Source organism: Trachemys scripta, chromosome 8, assembly GCF_013100865.1.
Source record: "Trachemys scripta elegans isolate TJP31775 chromosome 8, CAS_Tse_1.0, whole genome shotgun sequence".
NCBI lineage: Eukaryota > Metazoa > Chordata > Testudines > Emydidae > Trachemys > Trachemys scripta.
Window position 1 is genome coordinate 24155334 of NC_048305.1, and position 27762 is coordinate 24183095.

The 27762-nt window shown below is 39.7% G+C and overlaps 1 protein-coding gene across 1 annotated transcript in view; it reads left to right on the plus strand.

Annotated features, from left to right (window-relative positions):
* GABRG2 (gamma-aminobutyric acid type A receptor subunit gamma2) overlaps positions 1–27762 on the plus strand; it is a gene marked incomplete at its 3' end in the record, with an annotated part of 88630 nt that overhangs the window by 20506 nt on the left and 40362 nt on the right. Inside the window, 5 exon segments of the mRNA XM_034780226.1 lie at positions 12813–12961; positions 15164–15231; positions 16874–17094; positions 19008–19090; positions 19791–19928. Coding sequence (XP_034636117.1) covers positions 12813–12961; positions 15164–15231; positions 16874–17094; positions 19008–19090; positions 19791–19928 — 659 coding nt within the window.

A 27762-nucleotide genomic window follows, 5' to 3' on the forward strand; every position in this document is an offset into this window, starting at 1 on the left:
GTCCTGTCATTGCTCTTTCTTCAGATATGGATATCCACAACAAGTATCAAAATGTTTCACTTCATTTATTTAACATTTATACGATTATAGCATATGAAGCAATCCTTGATTTAATTGTGTTGACTGCTGCAAGATTTAGTACATTTAACATTGCAATTTTACCATAGTCTGCAGGGATCTTAAAGCAGCCACACCGTATTTCCTTGATATTGCATCGTCCTCATCTGAATTAATACATTCATATTTTTTAGAAAATCATGTTCAAGAGTAAGAGAAATTAAACTTCAGAGTTATTCATGTAACTGGGGTTGTTCTGTTAGCTAAGGATTTTATTTGGCCTCTAAATATGATTTCTCTCCTTATGTTAAAAGACAAAGGAGCTTTTAGTCAAATCACTGAACTAATATTAATAAATAATGTGACTCTTCTGGGGCAGATTAAGACAGTAGTGACTACCTGAAGTGTTCAAAAATTATAAAGTATGCCCTCAAAAGCTCACAAGATTGACTTAAAATGCATGAGATTTCCAATATATATATATATATATATATACATACCTTCCAGTTTTCAAGTTTTTGAGGCATACATTTTCAAGCTTTTCTCTACCATGAAGATTATTACTTTTCATTACCATGAAGGTTATAAACTCACTTATGGCACCTTTAAGACTAACAGAAGTATTGGAGCATAAGTTTTCATGGGTGAATGCCCACTTCATCAGACGCAAGCCAGGCTTGTGTCTGATGAAGTGGGCATTCACCCACGAAAGCTTATGCTCCAATACTTCTGTTAGTCTTAAAGGTGCCATAAGTGAGTTTATAACCTTCATGGTAATGAAAAGTAATAATCTTCATGGTAGAGAAAAGCTTGAAAATGTATGCCTCAAAAACTTGAAAACTGGAAGGTATGTATATATATATATATATATATATTGGAAATCTCATGCATTTTAAGTCAATCTTGTGAGCTTTTGAGGGCATACTTTATAATTTTTGAACACTTCAGGTAGTCACTACTGTCTTAATCTGCCCCAGAAGAGTCACATTATTTATTAATATTAGTTCAGTGATTTGACTAAAAGCTCCTTTGTCTTTTAACATAAGGAGAGAAATCATATTTAGAGGCCAAATAAAATCCTTAGCTAACAGAACAACCCCAGTTACATGAATAACTCTGAAGTTTAATTTCTCTTACTCTTGAACATGATTTTCTAAAAAATATGAATGTATTAATTCAGATGAGGACGATGCAATATCAAGGAAATACGGTGTGGCTGCTTTAAGATCCCTGCAGACTATGGTAAAATTGCAATGTTAAATGTACTAAATCTTGCAGCAGTCAACACAATTAAATCAAGGATTGCTTCATATGCTATAATCGTATAAATGTTAAATAAATGAAGTGAAACATTTTGATACTTGTTGTGGATATCCATATCTGAAGAAAGAGCAATGACAGGACCAACTAACAGCTCAGATACAACACTGATGAGCACAATTTAACAGACAGACAGACAAGATATATAGACAGACAAATAAGACAGAAATTCCCGTCATTTTTGTTTCCCTTAGCATTTTTTTCTGACAATTGTTCATAGTTCTTTGTATTGAACTACATTTGGGGGGCTTCTAGAAATTTATCTTTTGCCTGTTTCAACAGCATTTACTACTGTTAGACATCTTGAGTTTCAATCTGATTATTTAATTATAAATCTGCAAAGTTCAATAATATTTTTGTTGAATATTTAAATCATTTGAACGGTTCAGGCTATGACACTTTGCTTGCTGGGTGTCATATCCCTGGAAAATATACCAGAGAGAACAGTTGTACTTTCGCAGAGATGTTGAACTATATGCACCATCTTTTCCCTCTTTAATTTTTATGATTTTAGGATTCTATTAATCAATTTGCTCATCACCCTTTTATCTCGGCAGCAGTAAAGGAACAGACATTAATTTCTTTCCCAATAATTACTTGTTAGATTTACAAGATTTGTGCTAATATTTTTTTCTCCTGAGACAGTAATGGCTTATTTGTTTTAAGTTCATATCCTGCTTTTCCTAGAAGAAACAATGTGGGTCACATGTGTGTGTGTGTGTGTTACCTTGGGAATTAGCTAGTTGCTTCTGGAAAAATTAATTGATTTCTATGCTAGTGTGACTGATTGGAGTATGTAACTGTTGTTGGTTAAAAATTCATAGAATAAAGAAACTATTAGCTGTGTGTAGTGTAATGTGTTGTAATTGCAGGATGTCACATGCTTATGTGGGGAATGTGATCACAGCCCAAGCAATAATGGGGAAAAAAAGCCATTCACAGATTCATAGAGTTAATCTTCTAAAGGGGGGAGAATTAGAAAAAATACATATACTGTGTTTTGGGGATCCGATTTTTATTTCAATAGAATTATGCCACTGTAAAACTGGAGTACTCGAGTTGTAAATCAGATCAGCTACTTCGATATACCCTTCCATGTTGCTGTCTAGATAAGTCTCATTTGCAGAAAGACTATGATACCTTTACTGACAATCATTAGTATCTAAGTCCTATATAGCTTTACCAACAAACTCTTCTAATATGGACACAGCTTGTACCAGGAAAAAAAAGTGCTTCTGCTAGTATAACTCATACCAGTTCCCTGAATAAAACAAGCTATGCTGCCGAAAGCACTTTTTTGCAGGTTTAATGGCTTCTACCTTGTGGCTTTTGCCAGAATAAAAATGCTGTAAAAAAATCACACCCAAGACTAACATTATTATACCTTCAAAAGTTTTGAGCATTTGCCTGTCTGTATTCTGCAAGTAGTTCCATTGATTTCAATGGAGCTACATACTGAGTTAGCTCTTGGGGACTGGGACCATCCTTTGGTTACGTGACTGTATAGTTCCAAATGACAACTGGGTTGGAGCCTCGAGACACGACTGTAGAAATTGTGTTGGTAATAATAATAAAGAATTAAGGGTAGTGCGGGAAACATTGTCCATTGGTTAAAGCACTAGCCTAGGACTTAAAGATTATGGGAGACTCAGTGTGGAAGTGGTGGCTATCTATGTACCTAAGATAGAAAGATCGAATGTTTTGACCGATGATTTTATGTAAACATATATTTCATTTTAATTGAGTTAGATTTACATAGACTATGATCTGCAATCAACCAGAAATGATACGACAGTGACTATATCTCCAGAGGTACTGTAACCTCCTGCAAATACTCCAGTCTCCACAGTGTCTCATGCCTTACTGTATCCGCAATGGGAACATGGAAAATGTCCTTCCCTCTGAATGAGCACATTATCATTATGAATAATGTATGACAGACAGATTGGGATAATATATATTTTTTTTTACGTATCAGAGCATGAGTTTAGCTTGACTGTGTTTACTTGCATTCATTAAGTTAAATAGTATTACGAAGGAAGAGAGCAATCCTTCAGTGTGAGGGAGAAAACAGCAGTGCTTTTAGTGGAAGATTTACTGTATGCGTGAATAGATTAACTCTGGCTTGGCTTTTATGGCCTTTTTGGTATAAAAGATTAGATTGTGAACAAACAACAACCACCAACAACCAAACAAAACATATTCTAGTAGATTTGAACTAATTAGTCGGTGACTGTCCAGGACTGTTACAGGTTTTTTGTTCAGGAACAACATGATTTCTGTTTGCAAGAAGTAATGTACGTAGCTGGCAGTTTCCTCAAGGAGAGATCAACTCCTGTTTGAAGTTTATTTTAATGGGAAACTTTGACATGGCCAAAGAATCAAGGGACAGACCTTTACAGCTGGTCTAAATCGGAATATCTCAGCTGAAGACACTGAAGTTATGCAGATTTACACCAGCTGAGTATCTGGCCCCAGGTCTGAATGTTAAGGCTACGTGTGGGCCATTACAGCTGGAGAGAAGTGAGTGGCATTCTATTCTACCTCCTGAAACACCAACCAAATTGTTTGCTAAATGCCAGATTGTGAACCCTTTACTCACATCAATGAACAGTTGTTTGCATAACTTCAGTGGGATTACCTGCACGATTAATTGATCACTAGTAGAAGTATGTGGTCAACAATCTGTCCTTAGACTTAGATTTCAAAAATACTATTGTTGATCATGATAATATAGAAATCAGAAAGAGTGCAGCTTGATTTTCACATGCTAGGTGTAGCTGGCCAAGAAATTGTGGGTCTGATTCACCTCTCAATTATACTAATTTGTCTCTGATTTGGATAATTTTGACTTGATTAGGGTTACTCCAAATAAACTTTAAACAGGAGTTGATCTCCCCTTGAGGAAACTGCCAGCTACATACATTACTCTTTGCAAACAGAAACCTGAATGGTCATAGATTAAATGAGGGCTAGCAAAAAAGGCAATCCAAAAGTGTAATGATGGGCATTGTATAAGAAACTAAATAAATCATGATAGTATAGAAATAGATAATTAGGCCTGTTATGTTGAATTGTGAACCAAACAAACTCAACTCCAAAATCTCTAAGGGAGAATATATTTAAGACATTGAAATGTCATTTTTGAGGTCACTTCTTGTACCTTAACCTCATTTAAAGTAGTGGCAAAATATTAGGAGCAGGAGCAGATACACAATGAGGATGTGCATTTCCATTCTTTGTATTTATTTAAAGAGTAGCATATGAGCACAGTGGCCATGTCTGTTAGTACTGAGTTGCACTACGAGTGTCTCCCTAGACAGCTAAGAGAAGAGGAGGAGGAAAGTATCCCCTCCCAGGAGCTGCTCTTCACAGGCTGCATCAACCCACTGACTGAATAAAGTAACTCCCCATAGCACCACACAACTCCACCATGGGAGCAGGATACTTTGTAAGGGAAGATCCTTTAACCCTGCTATCCTCCACTCTTGTGCACTGAGGAAGAGCACATGTCAATGGAACTGGGCTTTGTGCTAGTTAAGGGCTTTCACAAGAGAACCATCTATACCATCAAAGGGCTTCCATAACTAGGGATATAGAGACTACATTTGCCCTCCTGAGAATAGTGATCACCAGAAGTGTGAACAGTTGGTATTGCAATAAATATAGAGGACTGGATCCACAGCTGGTATTAAAAGCAGGATGCATAGGCACAGGAACTAGGGGTGCAGGGAGTGCTGCAGCACCCCAGGTTTTATGTGGCACCGCTGGCCCCGTGCCCAGGATTCCACTCCCCAGCCCAGTGCATGGAGCTCCGCGCCAGGGCCCCGCTCCCAGGACCCTGTGCCCAGGACTCTGGTCCCTGGCCCTGCCCTCGGGCTCGGGTTCTGGCTGCCAGACCCGCTTCCCAGACGCTGGCCCTGCGCCCAGGATCCCACTCCTGGGGCTCTGTTCCCAGGGTCCTGGCCACTGATCCCACATCCGGGGCTCTGCTGCTGGCACTGCACACAGGGTCCTGGCTGCATGGCTCCACTTCTGGCCCCACGCCTGCCCTCAGACTTTGCCCAATTACCTCTGTCCGGCCCCACCTTTCAGCACCCCCACTATTAAAAGGGTTCCGGCGCCACTGGCAGGATGTCATGGTATATGAAGAAAATTATGACTTAATTGGCATTACAGAGACTTAGTGAGACAACTCACCTGATTGGACTACCAACATGGAAGAATACAGCTTGTTCCAGAAGGATAGGTATGGGAAAAAAGGAGGAGGTGTTGCGCTGTAAGTCAAGAATGTATATACTTGCTCTGGGGTCCAAGAGGAAGTGAGCAACAGACCTACTGAGAGTCTCTGGGTGAGGATAAAAAGGGAAAAGAATAGTAGTGATGTTATGGTGGGAGTCTCTTGTAGATCACCAAATCAGGAAGAGGAAGTAGATGAGTCATTCTACAAGCACGTAACAAGATTAGCTAATAGATGAGGTAATATACCTACATAATATACCTGGACTTCAGCAAGGATTTTGGCACAGTCCCACATGACATTCTGATAAGTAAGCTGGAGAAATGCAGGCTCGGAGGAACTACCATTAAGTGGATACATAACTGGTTAAACAACCACAAAGAATAACTAATAATGGAATGATGTCAGATTGGAGAGAGGTCTCAAGTGGGGTTCCACAGGGATCTGTTCTTGGGTCTGGTGTTGTTTAACTTCTATAATGCCATACTTGATGTAGAAACAGAGAGCATACTTATCAAATTTGCAAATGACACAAAGCTGGGGGGAGAGGGTTGCCAACACTTTGGAGGATAGAGCTAAAATTCAGACGGACCCTGATAAATTGGAGAAATGGGCTATAGAAAACAAAATGAAATTCAACAAAGACAAATGTAAGATGCTATATTTAGGGAAGAAAACCAATGCACAAATACAGAATGAGGGCAAACTGGCTTGGGAGCAGCACTGCTGAGAAGGATCTGGGAGTTGGGGTAGATCACAATCACAACATGAGTCAGCAATGCAATGCTGTTGCAAAAGAAGGAAATGCAATTTTAGGTTGCATTAATAGAGGCATAGCATACAAGTCATGGGAGGTGATAGTACCATGGGACTCAGCACTGGTTAGGGTTCAGCTGAAGTAATGTGTCCAGTTTTGGTCAATGCATGTAGAAAAAAAAAATGGAAAGGATCCAGAGGCAAGCGACAAAGATGATCAAAGTGATGGAATGCAAGCCACATCAGCAAAGTCTGAAAGAATTGGGTATGATTAAGTTTGGAAAAGAGGAGATTAAGAGGGGGAAATGATAGCGGTCTTCAAATACTTGAAAAGCTGCCATAAAAAAGATGGAGAAAAGTTGTTCTTTTATGACAGAGGGCAGGACTAGAGGCAATGGATTCAAACTACATCATAGCAGATTTAGATTAAATCTCAGGAAAAACTTCCTAACTGTAAGAACAGTAGGACAATGGACAAGACTGGCTAGGGAGCTTGTGGTAGCTCCTTCACTGGAGATTTTGAAAAGGAGCTGGGACAGCCATCTGTCTTGGATGGTTAACCACAACAAATCCTGCATCTTGGCAGTGGGTTAGATTAGATGACCCTTGCAGTCTCTTCTAACCCTATGATTCTATGAAATCAGCATAGGGTCTAAGGATCTGGCCCATAAGAGTTAACAACTTGAATAAGACTTGCACTTCTATAATCTGAAGAGCTTAATGAACATTACGGTAGGGCTAGTATTGTCATCCACATTTTAGAATTGGGAAAGCTGAGACAAAAAAGGCTATGTTACTCAAAGTCCAAAATCTGTAACACTACTGGGAATTGACTCTTAATTTTGTATGCATTTGTGGACTGATCCATGTGTGCCTTTAGCTTCAGACAGACACATTTAAATACATATAAATTAAATACAATTAAATTCTCCTGATTCCCAGTCTTGTGGGATGATGTATCTTTAGATCTAAATTCATGCATTCTCTGATCTAATTTAATAAATAATGATTAGTCTTTAGCAACTTTCATCTTCAGAGTACTTTGCCAACATGCATGTCAGTAGCTTGAGTCAAATGAGGAGTTCCACTGTAATGCAAACAGGATCATGCAAACATGCACATAAGTAACTCTTCAAGCATGGCAGGTTATATAGGAACATAAGTGTTTTCAGGATCAGTTTCTAGGGGCCTGATTATGACTCCCTTAGTTACACTAAATAGTACTTTACTGAAGTACTCCCATTGAAATTGAAGTTCTATTAAATATTAAGCTAGGAGATCAGAGTCTGACCTATGATGGTATTACTATTATTTGGATTTTTCAGATGGGAAAACTGAGGTAGAGACATTAAGTGACTTGTCCAAAACTAGAGAAAGAGTTGGCTTAGAGCAGGGATTAGAACTCAGGAAGTTCTACCTCAAAACAGTAGACCAAACACCTCTGATAAAATGGCTTGAATTCCTATATTTTATTCTTTCAGGCTGTCAACAGGATAGGAGGGCATATCATTGTGTCAAAATGACTAAAACAAATTAACTTCTTAAAAAATATGCTTTAATGCACATTAGCAAGATAGGAATGTACATTTGCTTACTCGTTTGAGTATTCCATCTGAAGTCCTCTAATATTCATAAGGATAAAAAAGATAATTCCTTAAGTGTTTCCAAATAATCTTGATAGGAGAGTTTTACCAGTTTAGTTTCATGATGCTGAAAACACTTGGAAGATAGACCAGTCCGTTTCTGATAATATGGGCTCAGAGGGTCTTAAGAATATGAATGGGGCTTTAAGAACATAACTTTCATTAGGTATCAGACTGACTGTCCCTTCATTAAATCACTCCTGAAGCCTTTGATTTCCTTTTAGGTTTGGGATTTCAAAATGGCCAGAAGTGGCAACTGATGAAGGTTTAATAGACACTACCTCCCTGGAGAGCAAACAGATCACTGTCCCGCTCCTGCAATTCATCATCAAGGATGAAATGGAATCTTTAGTACTAGTGTGCTGCCAATCAACAAAGTTGTCTGTAGATGTCTCGAAAAATAAATCTGAAAAGTCCTAAACTCTCCCATCCTTTAATACCATTAGGCATGATCCTGCCAGGTACTGAACACTTGCAAGTCCCCATGAAGTCAACGAGAACTACAGGTGCTCATCACCACTCAGGAACTGTCGATTGGGAATAGAAAACATTGGTATTATGAGGAGATGTTCTCAACTTAAATATTTTTAAAAGAGCATATCATAATACTTAATAATATAGTTGTATTACATTACCACCTAGAGGCTCCAATCAAAATTGGGCCATTGTGCGAGACTCTGTACAAACACAGACCAGAAGAGCTTCCAGCCTAATTAGATAGACAATTATGCATGATATTCTAAGAAGTTTTATTGCTCCTCTAGCATTCTAGCTCCTATTGCATCATCTACTGTGTTCCATTTCTTCACTTTCGAACGTTTTTATTTTCCATATACATTCGGCACTGCACTATATTTTCTTTTTCTATCAATGTAATAGACATGGTCTTATAAAATGCTATATATGTCCTTCATATCTACATATAATTGAGAGATTAGCAGTATTGGGCATACTTTAATCTTAAACAGATTAAAGAATTCAAACCAATAGATTGTAAGTATATAAAACACACAAGGAAAAAGAGTTTAAATTTTTTTTTTCCATGTACTGCCAAAGGGAACTTTTACAAATTTGTAAGTTCTACTCAACATTGAATAAACAAGAGACAGCTGTTAAAATTGTTCTTTTTCCCCCTAAAATGCTCTTTAGAGCTAGAAGTTGGAAGTCATACATTATTTAAATAAAGACAGAAACACAATGAAGCAAACTCATTTTAGAGAGCTAGGAGAGAATTTCTTCTTGGTATGTACTTTAGATCTCTGAAATAAATACTGATATGATTGTGGAAATATTGCTATATGAGAATTTATTCAATTTAAAGCCAGGTTCTATTCTGAAAAGTCACTCTAAAAATAGTATCATGGAGTTCCCAGGTTTATTGTTCTCTGTAGGATTTTTATACCACATTTGCTTAGTTTACAAGTAAAAAGACGGAACTCTTTCCTACATATTAGTCCTTAAAATGTATCTTGAGGCCTGAAACACTAACTTTTGGCTACTGAATCATCACCAGTAATAACATTTGGTGGGCCAAACTGTATTATATCCATTAAATGGCATGGTTTTGATTAATGTTTCTGCAGTAGATGCATGAGTAGAATGCATTGGAGCTCATTACCTTACAACTGTGGACTCTGCAAAAATTAATGCTTACTGTCTATGGTAGCAAAAACTTGATTTTTGTCTCTCAGTGATACAAGGTGCAGCTCTGTTGTGTGAGGAGATGCCATTTTCACATAGCAAGTTTTCTGATCATAAAACTAACATCTACAGCGCGGGCCAATTTTGTCCCTGATTTGTATCCAGCATTGATCAGAGCATGACCAGCCTCATCCGTCAGGGTCACGATTTACAATTTAATAGTTGCTTTCTTATATATCCAGAGCATTCCCAATATTAAACTTCATCACTGTTTGTCTAGTAAATGCATTTTTTTAAAAAGCTGCTGTTAAATCACAGGCAACATTTACCAGGTTATATTTGCATTTGTGTAAAACAGCTCTTATGTGGATATTTTAAAATATATCTATATTCACTTAATCAAAAATATAAATTATAAAAATGTAAAAGAAGGGTACCAAAGAGTAACATTAAAAATAACCAAGTTTAAACAAAAACTCCTACTTGGTCTAATCTTGTGCTTAGGTTTACTCATAAAAGACTGACTATTAGGTCAGATAAGAATACAGTTACTGAAGACTCATTGTCCACTGACTCCCTGGAGCCAGATTCACCATCTCGCTCTGGCTGCCTTGCACTGCTCTGATGATGCAACACAGCTGTAATAAACTTGGCTTCACTGGTCAGTTAAATTGGGTTTATGGCAATTTTGTGTCACCAGAGCAGTACGAAGCAGACAACATAAAACTGCGAATCCAGACTCTAAAGTCTTTCGTGGACTATGTCTTCAGTATTATACTTTTAGGCCAAATAAGAATACTATTCTCTCTGTCATTCTAACCATTGTAATCAGCAGCTCAAGTTTTAAAAACCTTGTTCACCTCCCTCTTACTCAGGAATGTGTTCTGTGAGTGAAGAGATGTTTTATTTAGAGTTTCTTTTTCATGTAGGAAAATAGAAAATTCTGCTTCAGAAGGAACTCTGAAAAAACTTTTAATTGATTACATCAAAGACTCATGGCTGTGATAAATTAATTTGGGTTTTCTATGCATTTCATACAGATTAAAAAACATACAATTCAATCCCGTGTTTGCAATATAGATTATATGGATTCTTGAGCCATACAGGAGGGTGTATATTGCCTGAGATTCGTTCCTTTGAAATGCAATTAAATGTTTGAAACTCCAGACAGTTGAATAAACCAGCTTCCCTCACCAATTTAATTATCCATGCCCGGTTTGTCTCTACATAGCAGAGAGTTATGCAGCACAGTGCCAATTAAAAATTGTCCTTTTGATCGCCAATAAACATTAAAGGCTCAATTATGTACATCTCTCTGAGGCTGGGTGGAGGAGGATTATGTAGTATCTGACTGGTGGTGGCTGGTGGCACATGATGCCTAAGCAGTACAGAGGGATGTCTGGGGGAGTGCACACAACAATGGTATTGCTAAACATGTTTAAAGGGTATAGCATGCACTACCTCTAGTATCCGCTTCCAAGTGCTAGCTTGTGTACAGGGAAGGTAGTGCTGACCTTGTCCCAGCCTTACCTCCTCCGGAATGTATGGTTCTGACGGCATCACCAAATAGCCCTGTCTTCCACTCTGGAGTCCAGTCCCGCATTGCTTCCTGAGAGATACCAAATGCCTTTAAATCCCATTGACTTCAAGGGCAGGGCATTCAGCTCCTCTCAGAGACATTAAGAACCCTGCATGATCACTACCAGGGAAAGCAAGCAGCTTCATTAAGGCTTCTTCCCATGATATTGTACTGGGAAGGGAGGAGAAACTGATCCAGATCTTCAGCCCTCGTTAAATCTCATTTGTGCTGCTGGAATCCCATAGTGGCATAGAGTAAGCATAGTTGGATTTATGCCACCCAGCCTTTCTTCCCTCTACAGAAGGGGTTTCCAGAGTGGGCCAGAGGCAAAGAGATGGTGATCTAAGGATGAAAGATTGGGCTCTTAGCTCACTGCAGTTCTGGGCCAGTAGAGTGGTCGCTGGGGATCCCGTGGCCGCACTTATTTGCACTAGGGTTGCCTCCCTTCAAGCATGAGTTCAGCACAGCTGATGATCCAGCAGATAGAGTTCCTGTATCCCTCCCCCACTAGTGCCTCTTACAGGTGTGGCTATAATTTGCACATTATGGATATGAGACTGTGTTTTCAAGCAAAAATGAGTGTGGCGACCTCCTTCTAGTTCCTATTTGTGAACACCCCAACCCCATATAATTTAGCATGTTTTCAGCACCAATAACAGTCTCAAATCAAGAACGATCTGAAGGCTGGAATAGGAAGAATCTTGCAGCAGCTCAGGATAGAGGAGCATCGGCAGAGCTGTGTGAAAGAGCTTGCACAGTATCTGCTAACACTGTGCCAGAGAAGTATCACTTTCCCTGGTATTAGAGCCAGGCATTTCGAAGAAAACACAGGCTGTAATTTACAGTTCTCAGCATTTGACTTGCCCTTTCTATAGTATGAGAGTTGGATTACTGGATTTCCTGTGAGTCCTAGTTTGGTGATAGAAAAAAAAATTGCAGATCGACTATTTTATTTTTGGTTGGCCTCTGGTGAGCAAAAGTGAAAGTGAAAACCAAGTCCCAAACTATTTGTGTTGAATTTTCCAGTTGTGCAACAAACTCAGGCTCGTCGTAGAGTAGTGAGGCTACATGACAGTTTGTCTGAATTCATCTAATTATTGGTCTTGTCATTAATAGGATATGTCAAGTTATCATCTCAAAGGGAAATAATGCAAGTACATGGTGTCTGTACAAAGTAATATTCTACTGGAGTTTTGCAGAAACTAAGTGACAACGAGAGATTTTTTTATAATAGGTCCCAGCTGAGTCAAGAGGAGAAGAAACAGATGTCTCAAAGGACAGAAGCATTGATGTACCATAGAATACACAGGAAATGATCTCTGTTATACCAAAGGAAAGTTCACTAAAGTGAACCTAAGGTTAAAGTGAACTTTAACCTTAGGTAATACATGACATCCTGTCTACAATATTTCTGTCGTCAAATGGGCAACATTGTGTAATGCTTTCTGAAGTACTGCAGTGCTATTAGAACAGGATTATTCATTTAGCACGTTTTCAAAAGGGGCTGTGTATGGATGTAATTTCAACATTCAGATTTTCAAGACTTTCTTGTTCTTCAATTTTCTTTCCCTCATAGTTCTAGCCAAAAGGGGGATGATGACTATGAAGATTATACATCCAACAAAACATGGGTTTTGACTCCCAAAGTCCACGAGAGTGATGTCACCCTGATTTTAAATGGCTTGCTGGAAGGATATGACAACAAACTGAGACCTGACATAGGAGGTATGTTTTCTAACCTATTTTTAATTGAAACGGGGGCTGGAGGAAGAGAATTCTCACATTGCAATATATGTATTGGAAGCATAATCCACACAGAGAAGGTATGAAAACATAATATAATACAATATAACTTCATTTTTTATAATATCTATCATAAACTCTCTGGCCAAGATGTGTAAGTCAGGCTTGTGTATAAGGGAGTATAAGGATAGGCTGATAAATCCATCTCAAGGCACCTAAGTGGCCTGATTTGCTGTTGAAATTGCTGAAGCTGCAGAAACTCAACTACTTTGAAAATCAGCAAAAAGAAGAACAGGAGTACTTGTGGCACCTTAGAGACTAACAAATTTATTAAAGCATAAGCTTTCGTGGACTACAGCCCACTTCTTCGGATGCATATAGAATGGAAAATATATTGAGGAGATATATATACACACACACACAGAGCATAAACAGGTGGGAGTTGTCTTACCAACTCTGAGAGGCCAATTAATTAAGAGAAAAAAAACTTTTGAAGTGATAATCAAGCTAGCCGAGTACAGATTATCACTTCAAAAGTTTTTTTTTTCTCTTAATTAATTGGCCTCTCAGAGTTGGTAAGACAACTCCCACCTGTTTATGCTCTCTGTATGTGTGTATATATATCTCCTCAATATATGTTCCATTCTATATGCATCTGAAGAAGTGGGCTGTAGTCCACGAAAGCTTATGCTCTAATAAATTTGTTAGTCTCTAAGGTGCCACAAGTACTCCTGTTCTTCTTTTTGCGGATACAGACTAACACGGCTGTTACTCTGAAACCTTTGAAAATCAGGCCACTTCTATTTTGTGCCAAAACATGGAGTTAGGAGTTTAACTTTAAGCATTCAGTTTTGTAAATGTTGGTGAGTATCACTAAATGCTCTAAACAGTTAAATTATACAGTCACAGAGTTACAAATAATACATAGCAGCAGATGGAGAGGGTAGAAAGAAGTATAGAAAAAGGGAGACGATATGGATTAGATCCTCAGCTGAAGTAATGAGCGTAGCACCATTGAAGGTTTATATCCATTTTCATCAGCTGAGGCTCTCACTCATATGAGTTTTCGGATGAGCTTAGAAAAGCAATGGAGTAGTTAAAGAAGTGAAGCAACATATGAAGCCTATTCCAGATCATAAAAACTACAGAAGTGAAGGGTCTCATAGAATAATAATAATGAGATTGTGGAAAGGAGCAGAGAAGTCATGGACTAGAGAAACAAAGGGAAGTAGGGGGCAGCAAGCTCCATGAAATAGGCTAGCTCAAGCAAGTCTGTGAAAAAGTTTAAAACCAAGGATGACAATTTTTACCTACACTCCACAAAGAAAGTTAACCTGAGTGTTTATGTGGGTAACACCCAATGATAATATTTACGTACACATTGTAAAAATGGCAGAGGGATTCCCAATGAAACACATAACCAGAAATGTTGTATGGCTTGTTCTCCCAATCCCAGAATTTAGGGAATAAAAGGAGTGGAACATCCATAAAAATAATCTGGGAAGATTGATTTTGTTTTAATTAGGAGTGTCTGGAATTAATATGGTCAAAGTGAGGGAACAATATTTCAAACTAAATTAGTCTAACAATTGTTTTCCATTCCTGTTTTGCAAGCCCCAAATGTTGTTTTGGACTCATGAAATGATTGTTTATCTGCAGACATCACTTCAGGCTATGGCCGTCACATTGCATTGAGTCCCATCATGTGAAATGAGTGATGAAACACAGTGTAAGAGGACTCTGAAAAAAGTGTTTGTTTTCTCAAGGAGGAGCATTTGATCAAATATGTTTTTGAGAAACAAAGTCCCCTACACAGACAACACGACATGAGCATAGCATCATTCTGATCTCACTCACCACCAGTGTATTGCCTTTGAGTCCAGTAATTATTCCTCATTTACACCAGTAAAAGTACAATCAGAATCCGGCTCTGAAGTATCTCTCTGTCTATTGAGGAACTGGAATTATTGCTGTAAAATTTATTTTGTACTATATTTGCTGTTTGGAAATGTGCATCTCTCTCTTTCTCTCTCTCTCTCTCTCTCTCTCACACACACACACACACACACACACACACACACACACAACTACTTCCCACTCCCCAACCACACACAAAATAGACACTTTTATGTAGTGGATTTTAACCTTCATTTGTATTAGCAATTCTTATTGTTTTACTTGCAGTGAAACCAACAGTAATTCACACTGACATGTATGTAAATAGCATCGGTCCAGTGAATGCTATCAATATGGTAGGTAACTGTTTTTAACACTTTGCTACACTTTTAATGATTGGTATATTTGGTTTGATGCATTCAATAATTCTTTTATAGTTGCAGTGCAATTATGCTTCCATTATTTTTGACACTGCACTGTATGTATTTTATTTTAAAAGTCTTATTATATCAATCTCATGGAGAAGAGTAGGGCATGGTTGTAAGGGGAAGTGGAAGCAGAAGTTTTCTTTATATCAGAAAATGGTGTGAGTGTGTTTAATAACATTATTACACGGTTTCTAGCTCACAATTGTGCAACCATGTTGTGGTCCCTTGTTTAATCATGCAAGGGCTTGCAAGATCCAGTCCAGAACATGTTGATAATTTGGGTGAGGAGGGGCCAATACTTTAGTATTCGTGTCATCTCACAGCCAGAAACAGCCTGTGTAATATGTACATCATAACACTTGTGTTAGAGGCATTGTTTGATATAGAAATAAAGACATTGATCATGACACACAGTAGAATGAAGCAGAGATGGAGGGATGGATCTGCATTTTAATTAACTTTTAATATTTGGAGGGTAGACTTTCCACAAGAGATACCAGACATTTCCTTTGATCCATTGTGGTTTTAAATGACCTGATGTCAAATATCCTATAGTTAGGGGTGGCCCCCTTCGGCCTGATCCCTAGGATTCAGTACACCTCTGAATCCTCTTCCCCTCTCCCCATGAGGTGGAATGAAGGTGTACATGAAAGGTTAGATAGTGAAGACTTAAGGTCTGTACGCTGATAGGGTCCACCAGTTTTCTACTGGGTCTCTTATATTTACTGTTGGTAGCTGGCCCCTTTGATCTTCACAGTGACTGCAAATTGCAACAAAATTACAAATGTCACTTATTAACATAAAGCTTTTAAATTTCTCTCTTAACTAACTTAGAATTGGACCTCCAGGATGCTGCAAGGAAGGAGAAAAAAACCCTGATCAGACACCTTGCCAGTCTTGCCATATGAAACAAATATTTTCCTCATGCCCCAAACTAGTGACTGGCCAGACCCACAGCCTCTTGGAAACACAGTTCAAACGATACCTCTAAGAGCTGCAGAATGGCTGCAGCAAGGGGACAAGCATAAGGGACAATCAAGTCTTCCTTCCTTACCACAGACTGGCCAATGGGAGGACATGGAGAGGCAGAGAATTCTCTCCCTTCCACTGACCCCACACCCTGATCAGGCATGACCTCCATGTGCATTCTAGGTGCCAGGGCAGGGAAAGAGAAAGGGGAGGTTCCAGCTCAGCTAAGCCTTCCCCTTCTTTCCATGCCTCCTCACAGGACCCTAGGGATTGTGTATCCCCTACCTAACTGATCAAACATACCTCTCCCAACTAAGACTGGTTGGAGGGTGGGAGGGACATACTGACTTGAAAAAAGATACAACCAGCAGCTATCAGTTATAACTGAGTGAATAATGGGGGGGGGGGGGCAACAAACCTTAATTTTTGAAAATAAAAATCACAACATTTATCAAATAAGTTTTTCAACCAGCTTTAGCATCAATCCCTCTTGTAGTGACTGCAAATACTTTTTCAGGTTTTTCAGAGAAATGCTTTTAAAAGTGCACCTCTGACACTACCGTGCACAATGTTTTCACTACTATTTCTGGTTAATGAACAGGAATACACAATCGATATATTTTTCGCCCAAACCTGGTATGACAGACGTCTGAAATTCAACAGCACGATAAAAGTGCTCCGATTGAACAGTAACATGGTTGGGAAGATCTGGATACCAGATACATTTTTCCGAAACTCCAAGAAGGCTGATGCTCATTGGATAACAACGCCCAATAGGATGCTCAGGATCTGGAATGATGGCAGAGTGCTATATACACTAAGGTATTTACACTTGAATTTAAATTTGGTTCCTCAAGGAAAAGCCAAAGACGTACATTTATGCAACTGCAATGTGAATAGGAAATACCTTATAAATTAATTTCTAATCATAGGAGAGATTGAAACATAACTGGAATGCATAACTTAGAACATAACTTGTCTGATTGTAGTTTTAAAATGTCCTGGAAAATGCGAAATGCTTAGATCATTTGTACTTTGTCTATTTAGAGGGATGGATATTGCCATAGTTTAAGGGTCTCATTTTCATCCAGATTTTACTATCCTATTCCTCAAGGAATCTCACTAAAGTAAATAGAACTACATGAGGCATAAGGAACTAGTCAATATAAGGGTATCACAATCTTGTCCCTGATTTGTGTTTACAATTTATCGCTTATCAGTTGTTTTGCCACTCCTATCATTTTATCTTCTAGCTATTAAATTAGAGGATTTTAAAATCATTGATTGAATTAATCAGTATTTATGACCAATTTGCATCAAAGTTTCCTGTTCTCATTCAAGTCCATTTCATGCTCCTTTTGACTTCAGTGGAGCTGGATAAAGCTCCCAGGTGAAAAATGTTTAATTCCTGGAAATCCTTGTGGAAATAAAGACAAAATGGGTGAGGTAATATCAGTCATTTTAGAGTCTGATCCAAAGCCTATTGAGTTTATATTCATCAAAGTTTTATTAGGATAGTGTACGTATCTATCAGTTCATGTATCTCCCTTTTGGTTTTTTAGAGGTTAATAAAAAATGTCTTCATTCTTCATTGGTTAAGAATTTTTTTTTTTATGTAGGAAGAAATGTCTGAATTACAAGAGTTTTATTTTGTAGTTATTTTACATTCATTATGCATCACATTTTGAAGAAGAGATAGGAAAATGATTGGAATTTAAATCCAGTGTGAATCAAAGTCAGTCTGATAAATCACATCCTACATCTGCTTTTGACATGTTAAATAGGTCTTAATATCTCAAACCATGCTCTCGTCTCTCTTCTGACCTCACTACTTTTCTCCTCAAAACACTCAGTTTCTCTCTTTAGTGATCTGACATTAACATGTAATCAGTAGTTCTATTAAATATCATGATCAGCACCAGTAACATTCAAATTCTGATAATAAATCTTGGCTTGAGTCAAGATCCCATATTACAAGAATATTGGAAGTGATGAAATATGGTATATTGAGCAAAGACTTGTGTATTGAAGCTTGCACAGTGCATGCCGGAATTATGCCTGGCTGTAGCCACTGCTGTTGGTCACTCACTTTCATGAGCACTAAATTCCCTAACAAATCTTAAGTGATTTTCTAATGAAAATAGTGAGAATCTTGGCATTTGTATGACTATGTTCTAGCCAACCTTGCCCTCGAGGCAGAATTACTAACACAGACTTAAGCTTTTTTGCAAGCCTGAAAGATCCAACTGGACTCATGCTAGTGAGTGATATTAAAACATCCCCACAACAGAAAACAAACCCAAACTGTCACTGAACTTATGGAGCATGTGGTAAATTCAAACAGTTTTAAACAAGGACACCAGTGAAAAAATCGTATTTAGAGATCAGAATATTGTTATCTGATGAGCAGATTGCTTTACCTTCTTGGTGTATATCAGGTGATCTTGAAGTCGGATCGATGAGGGATGAAATGAGAAAGGAAGAAAAAGGCAATAATCTGAGCAAAGAATTACTAGGTGCCCAACTCTGCTCCCATTTCAATCCCATCATCATGTCTTAATTATACCCATTGTACACAGTACTTATGTGTGTATATTTTGTGTTTTGTATATTTTGTAGGCTGGGGACATGTTGATAAGAATCTTGGTTTGTGGGCCACAGTAGTTTTCATTAGAAATTACTATGGCATGCGCTGTATATTCTGATACTAAATCTTTGTCATCTCTTCTCTTTAGGTTGACAATAGATGCTGAGTGTCAGTTGCAGTTGCACAACTTCCCAATGGATGAACATTCCTGTCCGCTGGAGTTTTCGAGCTGTAAGTAGTGTGCTAAATTACCTATTCCACCTTCATTTGCACTGGCATACTTAGGGCCAGATTCTTAGCTAGGGTAAATCAGCACAATCTGTTGTCTTCAACTGAATTTGGATGAAGAAGGATCTGGAACTTATTCTGTAAATGTGTACACATTGTATATGTTCACAGATATAGTATAATAAATAATGATACTTGAGAATGGTATGTGCGTTGAAACACATAGCGTAGATGAGAATACACAGATATTCATAATGCTTTATTATGCTTGCCATGAGAGTTAGCTTTTATTAATAAATGTTGTGATCTGGATCTTTGTCACACTTGTTGCATATGTGTGCCACTCCATTGACTACTGTTGGCATGTGGGTTGAAATCTCTGAAATCAAGCTTTAGGGTGAAATGTGAAATTTGACAATGACTTCAGAAGGGCCAGATTGTGCCCTAGATGTCTCAAGTTGGTGGGGGAGGAGGGGAGGGAAGAGAGAAAAGAGGAGGCATCCAAAAATGCGCTTTTGGAAAATAAATAAAATATTAAATGAATTGAAAGGTAACTAACATACCCACCTCCCCACCCCGCAACTATGTTGCTCCATATTTTTCTGGATAAATAGAAAATGAAGATGTTCCCCACAACATACATTTTTAAATTAAAATTAAAAAGTTAAAAGAGTATGAAGCTGTATTTGGAATTGTCTTGAAGATGGCTACCCCAGGGAAGAAATTATTTACCAGTGGAAACGCAGTTCGGTGGAAGTGGGAGACACCAGATCTTGGAGGCTCTACCAGTTTACTTTTATTGGACTGAGAAATTCTACTGAGGTGGTGAAGACAACTTCAGGTAAGATAAACTATATTTTTCTAATCTGTTTTCATTCAAATTCTTTGTTTTATGTTAAAAAAGATATATGATTGTATGGAGCTCAGCACTGGCAATTAGTAGAACAAATTGATTTTAACTCCTTGTGAGTCACCAGATCTTCATGTATCCTGCAAAATGAAATGCTGTCTCTTGCACAAGCTTGCCCTGCACACTCAGCAGCACAGGAAGGAGAGAGCAGCCTCTTGGAGGCCACAGTCTCCCCTCCAATGCAGGTGGATGGGGAGTGGGTAGCAGAGAATAAGTCCAGCCTTACTGGATCCTTAAGGACACTGGGCTGTGTAGCTGAGCTGTTGTGCAGAGGATAATAAGCTACTATTGGGCCATACTAGATGATACCTGTCCCTCCTCCCCCCAAAGCAAGGGGGTAGCCAGGGAGAGAATTGTGACCCAAAGTTACAAGTCCCTGCTGCAGCAACATAGCTGCACACTGCCCCTTACTCGGGGCTAGCTCTGAATTATTAAAAGCTACTATGAACTAGATATGGTGTGTCTCAGGTAGTTCTGCTCCATATTTCTATCTGTGTCACCCTCCTTTAGTATGTGTAATAGACTTTAAAATGATAAAGTAAGAAGGTCACCATTTTTAATATTACTCCATTAACTAGGCAGGAAAGTGCATGCCACTTAATAAATCAGGTCAGAAACACACACACTCACAGCATTGGTGGTGGAAAGGATTAGCCATTTGGAGACTGGTGGAAGTTATTAAGGGTCCAAAAGGGTTTTGCATACTAATATTCTTTCATGTACATTTCTTTTGTCGTTGATTCTTACTTTCAAAGGGAATGCTGAAATGAAAGAGGTTTCTTTTGATTATACCAAATTTTATTCCACAATTTCAAAGAGATCTGTGGGTTTGTGACAATAATTAATGATAATAATTATTAATAAAAGGGTCGCATTGCCAGCATAATCAGAAGGAGTGCTGAAAGCTGCCTGCTTGTACATTATACACAGTGAAAACAATGTGGTTCAGGATATGTCGGTTCCTAGTTCCTGAGAAAGTGGATATTAACCACTGATGACATATTTAGTCTTCTGGGTAGGAAGAAAAGGACTGAAGCTTCTTAGCCTGTGGTCACATTTGTCTTAAAGCACTTTCTGCCATCCTTGCTGTAGAAAATATTTTGTCATCTCATTAAGGAAATGTTTGACCTTTCACCATTTCTGGCAGATGAAAGGTGCAAAGGAGGGCAAGGAGAGAGTGGTGGAACACAGCTACTAATAACTTGCATTGTGTAAGGCATGGTTGAGTCACTCACCCCCAAAGGAAAAATATATAATCAGCATAGCATCTCTCCTCAGTCATGCCCCTAAAACAGGCACATCCACAAAAGGCAGCAATGAATAAGTGGATGGTTCTAGGGTCTGGTCTTGCTCTATTAAAGTCTGCAGCAAATATCACATTGACTTCACTCAAACTTGACTTGCGTTCCTTTTATTTGCTGTTTCCCTTTCCTTGTTTTTTTTCCATTCTCTAATGGAGAATATTTGGCTGGAAGGAGAAAGTAATACAATTTGAACATGCTACAAGCTTCAGTTCCATTGTTCCACTGCTTCCTGCATTTGTGAATTAAGAGCATTTGATGATGTTCCTTGTAATGTTAAGAGAGTGTTCATTGAAAGAAATGATGCATTCTCACAAAACGAAAAGCTCTTCCTTTGGGACCATTAATCTGGTCTGAGAAACCACGATAGTGCTCTGAGAGAACCAATATAATTTAAAGCTCATATTTGTTACTAGTATGCTGGTGCACATTGCCCTTTTTCATTTACTTAAACAAATAAAGTAATCAATATTAATTGTGCATTTAAAGTCAGTAAAAACCTACTTTAGCCAACACTAGATCAGTGACAAGAAATGCTTTCCAAAGCAACTTAGTCCTGCCGAGCTTCTCTTAAAGGCCTGCTGGGGATGCACAGACAACTTGGAAAAACATTGTGTTCATAAGCATCTCCTCCCTGTAGTGTTTATCATATGTTCTCTCTATTTTCTTTTCTCGTTTTTTTATTGCTAGAGCTATCTGCATGAAAACTGAGTCTAGCCTTGATTCAACCCAGTGCAGGTGTGCAGGGTCACACGTATAAACAAAATTAGCCTGGGGAATCCTGCTCCTACATCAGTATGACGGCTACTGCATGCCAGAGAGGCCAAAGATAATAGCATGTAGCTAAGTGCCTTATGATCAGGCTGAGAATTGCAGTTATGACAAGGTGCATAAGATTCATTTCTACTCAGTGTCCTTACTCTTAAATGCATTCCATTTGTAGCCACGGTTCAAACTTACACGTCTGCAATGCAACCAAGCTATACTTCCTGCTGTTCTACCCAGGGTCCAAAATTCAATGCCTTTGTTCCCTATGTGTTTATTTCATGCTGCTTATTCCTCAACTGAGTTTAAAAGTCAGCCTCTCAAGCGTTCATGGATACATTTGCATATAGCTAACTTATATGAAGAAATCCCTAATGTGTGTGCACAAGTAAGGCATTTGGACACATGCTTGACCTGTCTGGTCCCTAGAACGCTATCCACCTGGACTAGTGGCAGTCCTAGTGGTGGATCCATAGTGTAGATCAGTGGCACAATCATTGGGAATTTTTTGAAAAAAACTCCCTAAAATTGACAAGGCCTTACCATAGCTGCCAAATTTTGTGTAGCTCCATGTGTGACATTTCTCTGTAATGATAAACAGTCACTGATTACTACTTCATGGGCCCCTAGAGCAGTGGCAACTGGGGGCAACTTGGTGTGTTGGAGGAGCCAATAGGGATCAGGTTATGGCCTGGAGGGAAAGATACTGGGGGGGGGGGGGCGGGAGGAAAATCTGTTAATTGGATGTGGAGGGGAGAGAGCCTAGAGAGTTTCTGGGTGGCAGGAAGAACTGGCACAGCATGAGAGTTGGATGTGGAAGACACCGAGGGAGTTGTTCTAGGGCAGTGGGAGTCTGGAACAGCCTCCCCAAATCTGCTTTTCTTTCATTTTAGCACATTTCCTACTCTGTCCAACCCTGCCTCTTAGCCAGAACCACCTGTTTCCCAGCACTCCATGCTGGCCTGGCTCCATCAGTAGGAGCAGACTAAGCAGAAGCAGAAAGGTTCCCTAAAACTTGGTGCCATAGCAGCCCCCTGTGACCCAGAGAAGATACCTCACTTCCTGCCAAGCCCAGCTGAATGTGCAAGCTCTTAGCTGGGCTGTGAGGAAGCACAACACTGCAGATGAATTCATTACGTAGATGAATGCAGATGATGCTCTAGGGTTCACCCAGGGCTGTAAGGGGTTCAGTCAACACCTGCCCTGCAGCTCCGGTTGCCTTAACTGCTATGCTGTTGTGGCTCACAGCTCTGACACCAACACCCAGCATACAAGCATGCGGGTTCATACACTGGCTTCCACTGCCCAGTTACTCTTTGCAGGGGAACCTCAAAGCTCTTCCTGCCCTGTTTTCTCTCCCAGAATCCTCCTTCTCTGCCATGCCAGACCCTCTTCCTGTAGCACCTAGAAAATCTTAGCAAGTTTGCTGCTCCTTTGAAGAGACTCTATACAGCAGCTTATTAACTGGGGTTGACAAACGCTTCACTTCAGTCAGCCCCTGTGTTGGTTTATGGCATAAGTAAAACAAGTTTATAAACAAAAGGTCATAGGTTTCAATGATACCAAGTATAAGCAATAAGGATAGAAATGGTTACAAACAAATACAAAGTAAAAATGTGTTTCTAAGACTAAAACTCAACTTAACAAGCAAGGGTCTTTTGTTCAAAGTTGTTTTTCTCACCATGTACTTTCTTTCAGCATAGCTGGTTAAACCTTTAGCCAGGACACAACACACAGAGCTCAAAGCACTTGGTTTCCTTGACTCCTTAGGTGAAGGATAACTATGGGGTTCTCTCCCCTTCTTTTTATAGTTCAGCAAACCTTTGAAATGTATTGTTTGAAAAGTAAACCCGGACAAAGTTTCTCTCTGCTGCTGGGGACTAGTGAGTTATGAATTTTGATATGATGTCTTACATGACACCTTTTAGATGCAGATTATGACAACAATGTTTAGATATGGTGAGTGCGTCAGGCCTCACAGGAGCCGCTCACACAGATAGTGAACAACCAGTGGGGCCTGGGTATCACAATAAGTGTCAAATAACATGTGTAAGACCTGACAGCCCTGCCTAAATGACTGCATGCACATGCAACTACCTAACGTGCATGCACACAACCAACATGTTAGACGCACACACGACTATCAGCACACAATTGGGAGAGCCCAAATTTGGAAATCTAGCCCTAGAATATTGTCCTCTACAAAAGAAAAAAAATGACTAGAATATCACGAGCCACTCTATCATCTCCTTTTAAATGCAGTGAGTCATTCTGAGTTGTGAACCTGTTCCCATAAATAGTGAACTTTTCAAACCATCTCTAATTTACCTGGAAAGTCACATGGAACCAAAAAATCAAGTGATGACTGAGCAAATGGGCTCTAGCCTCTGATGACATCCAGAATTTGTTTCATGTAAATAAGAAATATTAACTCTAAGGGCGCTAAGCTGCTGTTGCAGTTGTCTATGAATACTCCACTGAAATGACTGGATCGTTAGACACTCAGTAGCACAGTAACAGTCAGTGCATTCTGTGTGGATATACCTGAAACATTTGGAAGCTTTCAGGCAGTTAATTCATTTGCCAAATGATTTCACTGTGCAGCAGGAGACAGCTCTTCAGCATCAGATTCCTAAGTGGAAATAATTGTACTCTGCCTGCAAATATTCCCCTGTAGTTTCAGTTGGATGCACTATTTTTTTCCCTACTGAAAAGCTATTGTGATGCTGGTACAGAATGGCTGCCACCTATAGCACGACACCAGAGGTAACTGTGTTTTAGCCATGGGTGAAGTGAGCTGTCTGTGCTGTGGAGTTGAGCAAAGCGGCAGAATGTCATTGAGAATCAAGTTTTTGTTTCCTGAGATCTGTGTTGTTGGAACAGCAGTGATTTAGCTCACATGCTTTACAATCAAATATTTCACATGTCCATAGGCCATTACCACACAGCTGTATGAAATATTCATATTGAACTGAGCTTGGGCATGAGGTTTCATGCAGTCCATGAACCTCAGTCCATGCTCACAAAATTTTGGTCAAACTGTACGGATGTTTTTCACTCAGGTAGGAAACTACCCTTTTTTCCCTAAGCAGCCTTCTTTGCTTGCACAAGTTAATTTGGTCAGAGGTATTGTTCTGTTAAACAGAACATATTTACATGCTCTTATATTTGATCTTGATGCACCATTGTAATGAAGTGAACAGTTGGCAGGCAGTCAATCCTCCTAAATCCTAGAGAGCACCTAACATCCATCAGTTTTCTCCCATGTTTCTGCTTTAATCTGAACTATGGTATTGACACATATACTTGTATGTCATATTTAGATGTCTCTGTAGGAAATGGAGATGCTCACGTAAACTCAGCAAAGCATCACATAGTGTATTCTATACATTATTATTCACAGAAATATTTCATATCCACTTGATAATCTTTTAAATCATATTTACCAGGGAGCAGACATGAGACTGCAATTGCACAGCAGCTTCATGCAGTGATCAGCAATATTAATTGAATAGTGGCACATTTACGGGACAGGGGCATGTCCAATGCCTCGCTATGTGTTGGCTACCCCAACTGCCATAACAGTTCTTTGGGCCACTAGCAGCCAGTGAACATTAGCGCAGCCTAAGTCTGTTCTTATGGGAGATGACCATGACTGGCACAGCCAACCCAGGATCAGGAAAGTACAAAGATGACTTATATAGCCCAATTCTCATCTGCATTAGGCCAGATTTCAAACTGCTCTTCTGCTTCAAGGCTACCCTAAAACTGGCTTGCATGGCTGCAGGAGGTTCTCCTCTACATAGCACAATCCTGAGATTGTTTAGAAGCCAGCATAGTACAGGGATAGGGCCAAAGGATCATGGCTGAAATGTCCCTGTACCTAGCAATGCCTTGGGCAGACAATGCAAGTTGGTGCAACCCTTAAATTGCTCTAAATTGAATTGATGGTCCAGCCCAGTGAACAGCAGCCACAGGACTAGGGGTGGTAGGGAGGAGCGGGTCTTAAAGCCACCTATGCACATAATCCCTCCTGAGCAGTACCAAGTGTTCCATGGCCAAAACTGAAGAATTTAGCTAGTGAATAGGTGTTAAATACTTGTATTCGGATTTAGCAGTGGGCAGCACTCACCCAAACGTCACATTGCACAGGTGCAAGGCAGTAGACAACCAGTGTGTCTGAGATTATCTTTGGGATCTTTATTGGTCCCTTCTTAATGCTTTAGGGGGATATTTATTTCGCAACCCTTGTTTACTTTTTTTTTAAAGCAATACTAAATTATGACTTCAGACACAAGAGCCAAAAGAACATCTTCTCTGTAGGACAATGGAACATTTAAAGCAGCAGGCAGAAAAGACAGACTGAAACCCCAAATCTTGATATTCAGCACCCCAGTGGTACAGTAACTCTTATGTTCTCTGTCAGTTTAAATATTTCTAGCTGAATTCTCCTAAGGAATCATAGAAATGTAGGACTGGAAGGGACCTCAGTAGGTCATCTGGTCCAGTCCTCTGCACTTAGGGCAGGACTAAGTAATAACTAGGCCAGTGCTTCCCAAACTTGTTCCACCACTTTTGCAGGGAAAGCCCCTGGCGGGCCAGGCCTGTTTGTTTACCTGCCACATCCACAGGTTTGGCTGATCGCGGCTCCCAGTGGCTGCGGTTCACTGCTTCCAGCAGCTCCCATTGGCCTGGAGCAGCAAACCGCGGCCACTGAGAGCCGCGATTGGCCGAACCTGCGGACACGGCAGGTAAACAAACCGGTCTGGCCCTCCAAGGGCTTTTCCTGCATAAGCGGCGGAACAAGTTTGGGAACCACTGAACTAGACCATCCCTGATAGGTGTTGTCTGGAGCCGGGTTTCTCAAACAGGGGTCACCGCTTGTGTAGGGAAAGCCCCTGGCGGGCCAGGCCGGTGTGTTTACCTGCCCTGTCCGCAGGTCCGGCTGATCGCGGCTCCCAGTGGCTGTGGATTGCTGCTCCGGGCCAATGGGAGCTGCTGGAAACGGCGACCAGCAAGTCCCTCGGCCTGCGCTGCTTCCAGCAGCTCCCATTGGCCCGGAACAGCGAACCGCGGCCAGTGGGAGCCGCGATCGGCCAGACCTGCAGATGGGGCAGGTAAGCACACTGGCCCGGCCTGCCAGGGGCTTTCCCTACACAAGCGGCGACCCCTCCAATGATGGAGATTCCACAACCTCCCTAGGCAATTTGTTCCAATGCTTAACTATCCTGACAGTTAGGAAGTTTTTCCTAATGCTCAACCTAAACTTCCTTTGCTGCAATTTAAGCCCATTGCTTTTTGTCCTACTCTCAGAGATTAACAAGAACAATTTTTCACCCTAACTCCTTGTAACAACCTTTTATGTACTTGAAAACTGTTATATCCACCCTCAGTTTTTTTCTTCTCCAAACTAAACAAACCCATTTTTTTCAATCTTTCCTCATAGCTCATGTTTTGTAGACCTTTAATCATTTTTGTTGCTCTCCTCTGGAGTGGCTCCCATTTTTCCACATCTTTCCTGAAATGTAGCATCCAGAAATAGACGCAATACTCCAGAAGATACAGAAAGACTCACCCAGGAGTCTTCCTTGTCTTGCTGCCTATGAAAGTAATCCTTAGGATACAGCAGGGTGGGTGAATATAAACAATACTAGTGAATACTTTTGATAACAAAACCTATTTGTTGATGGCATACAAGA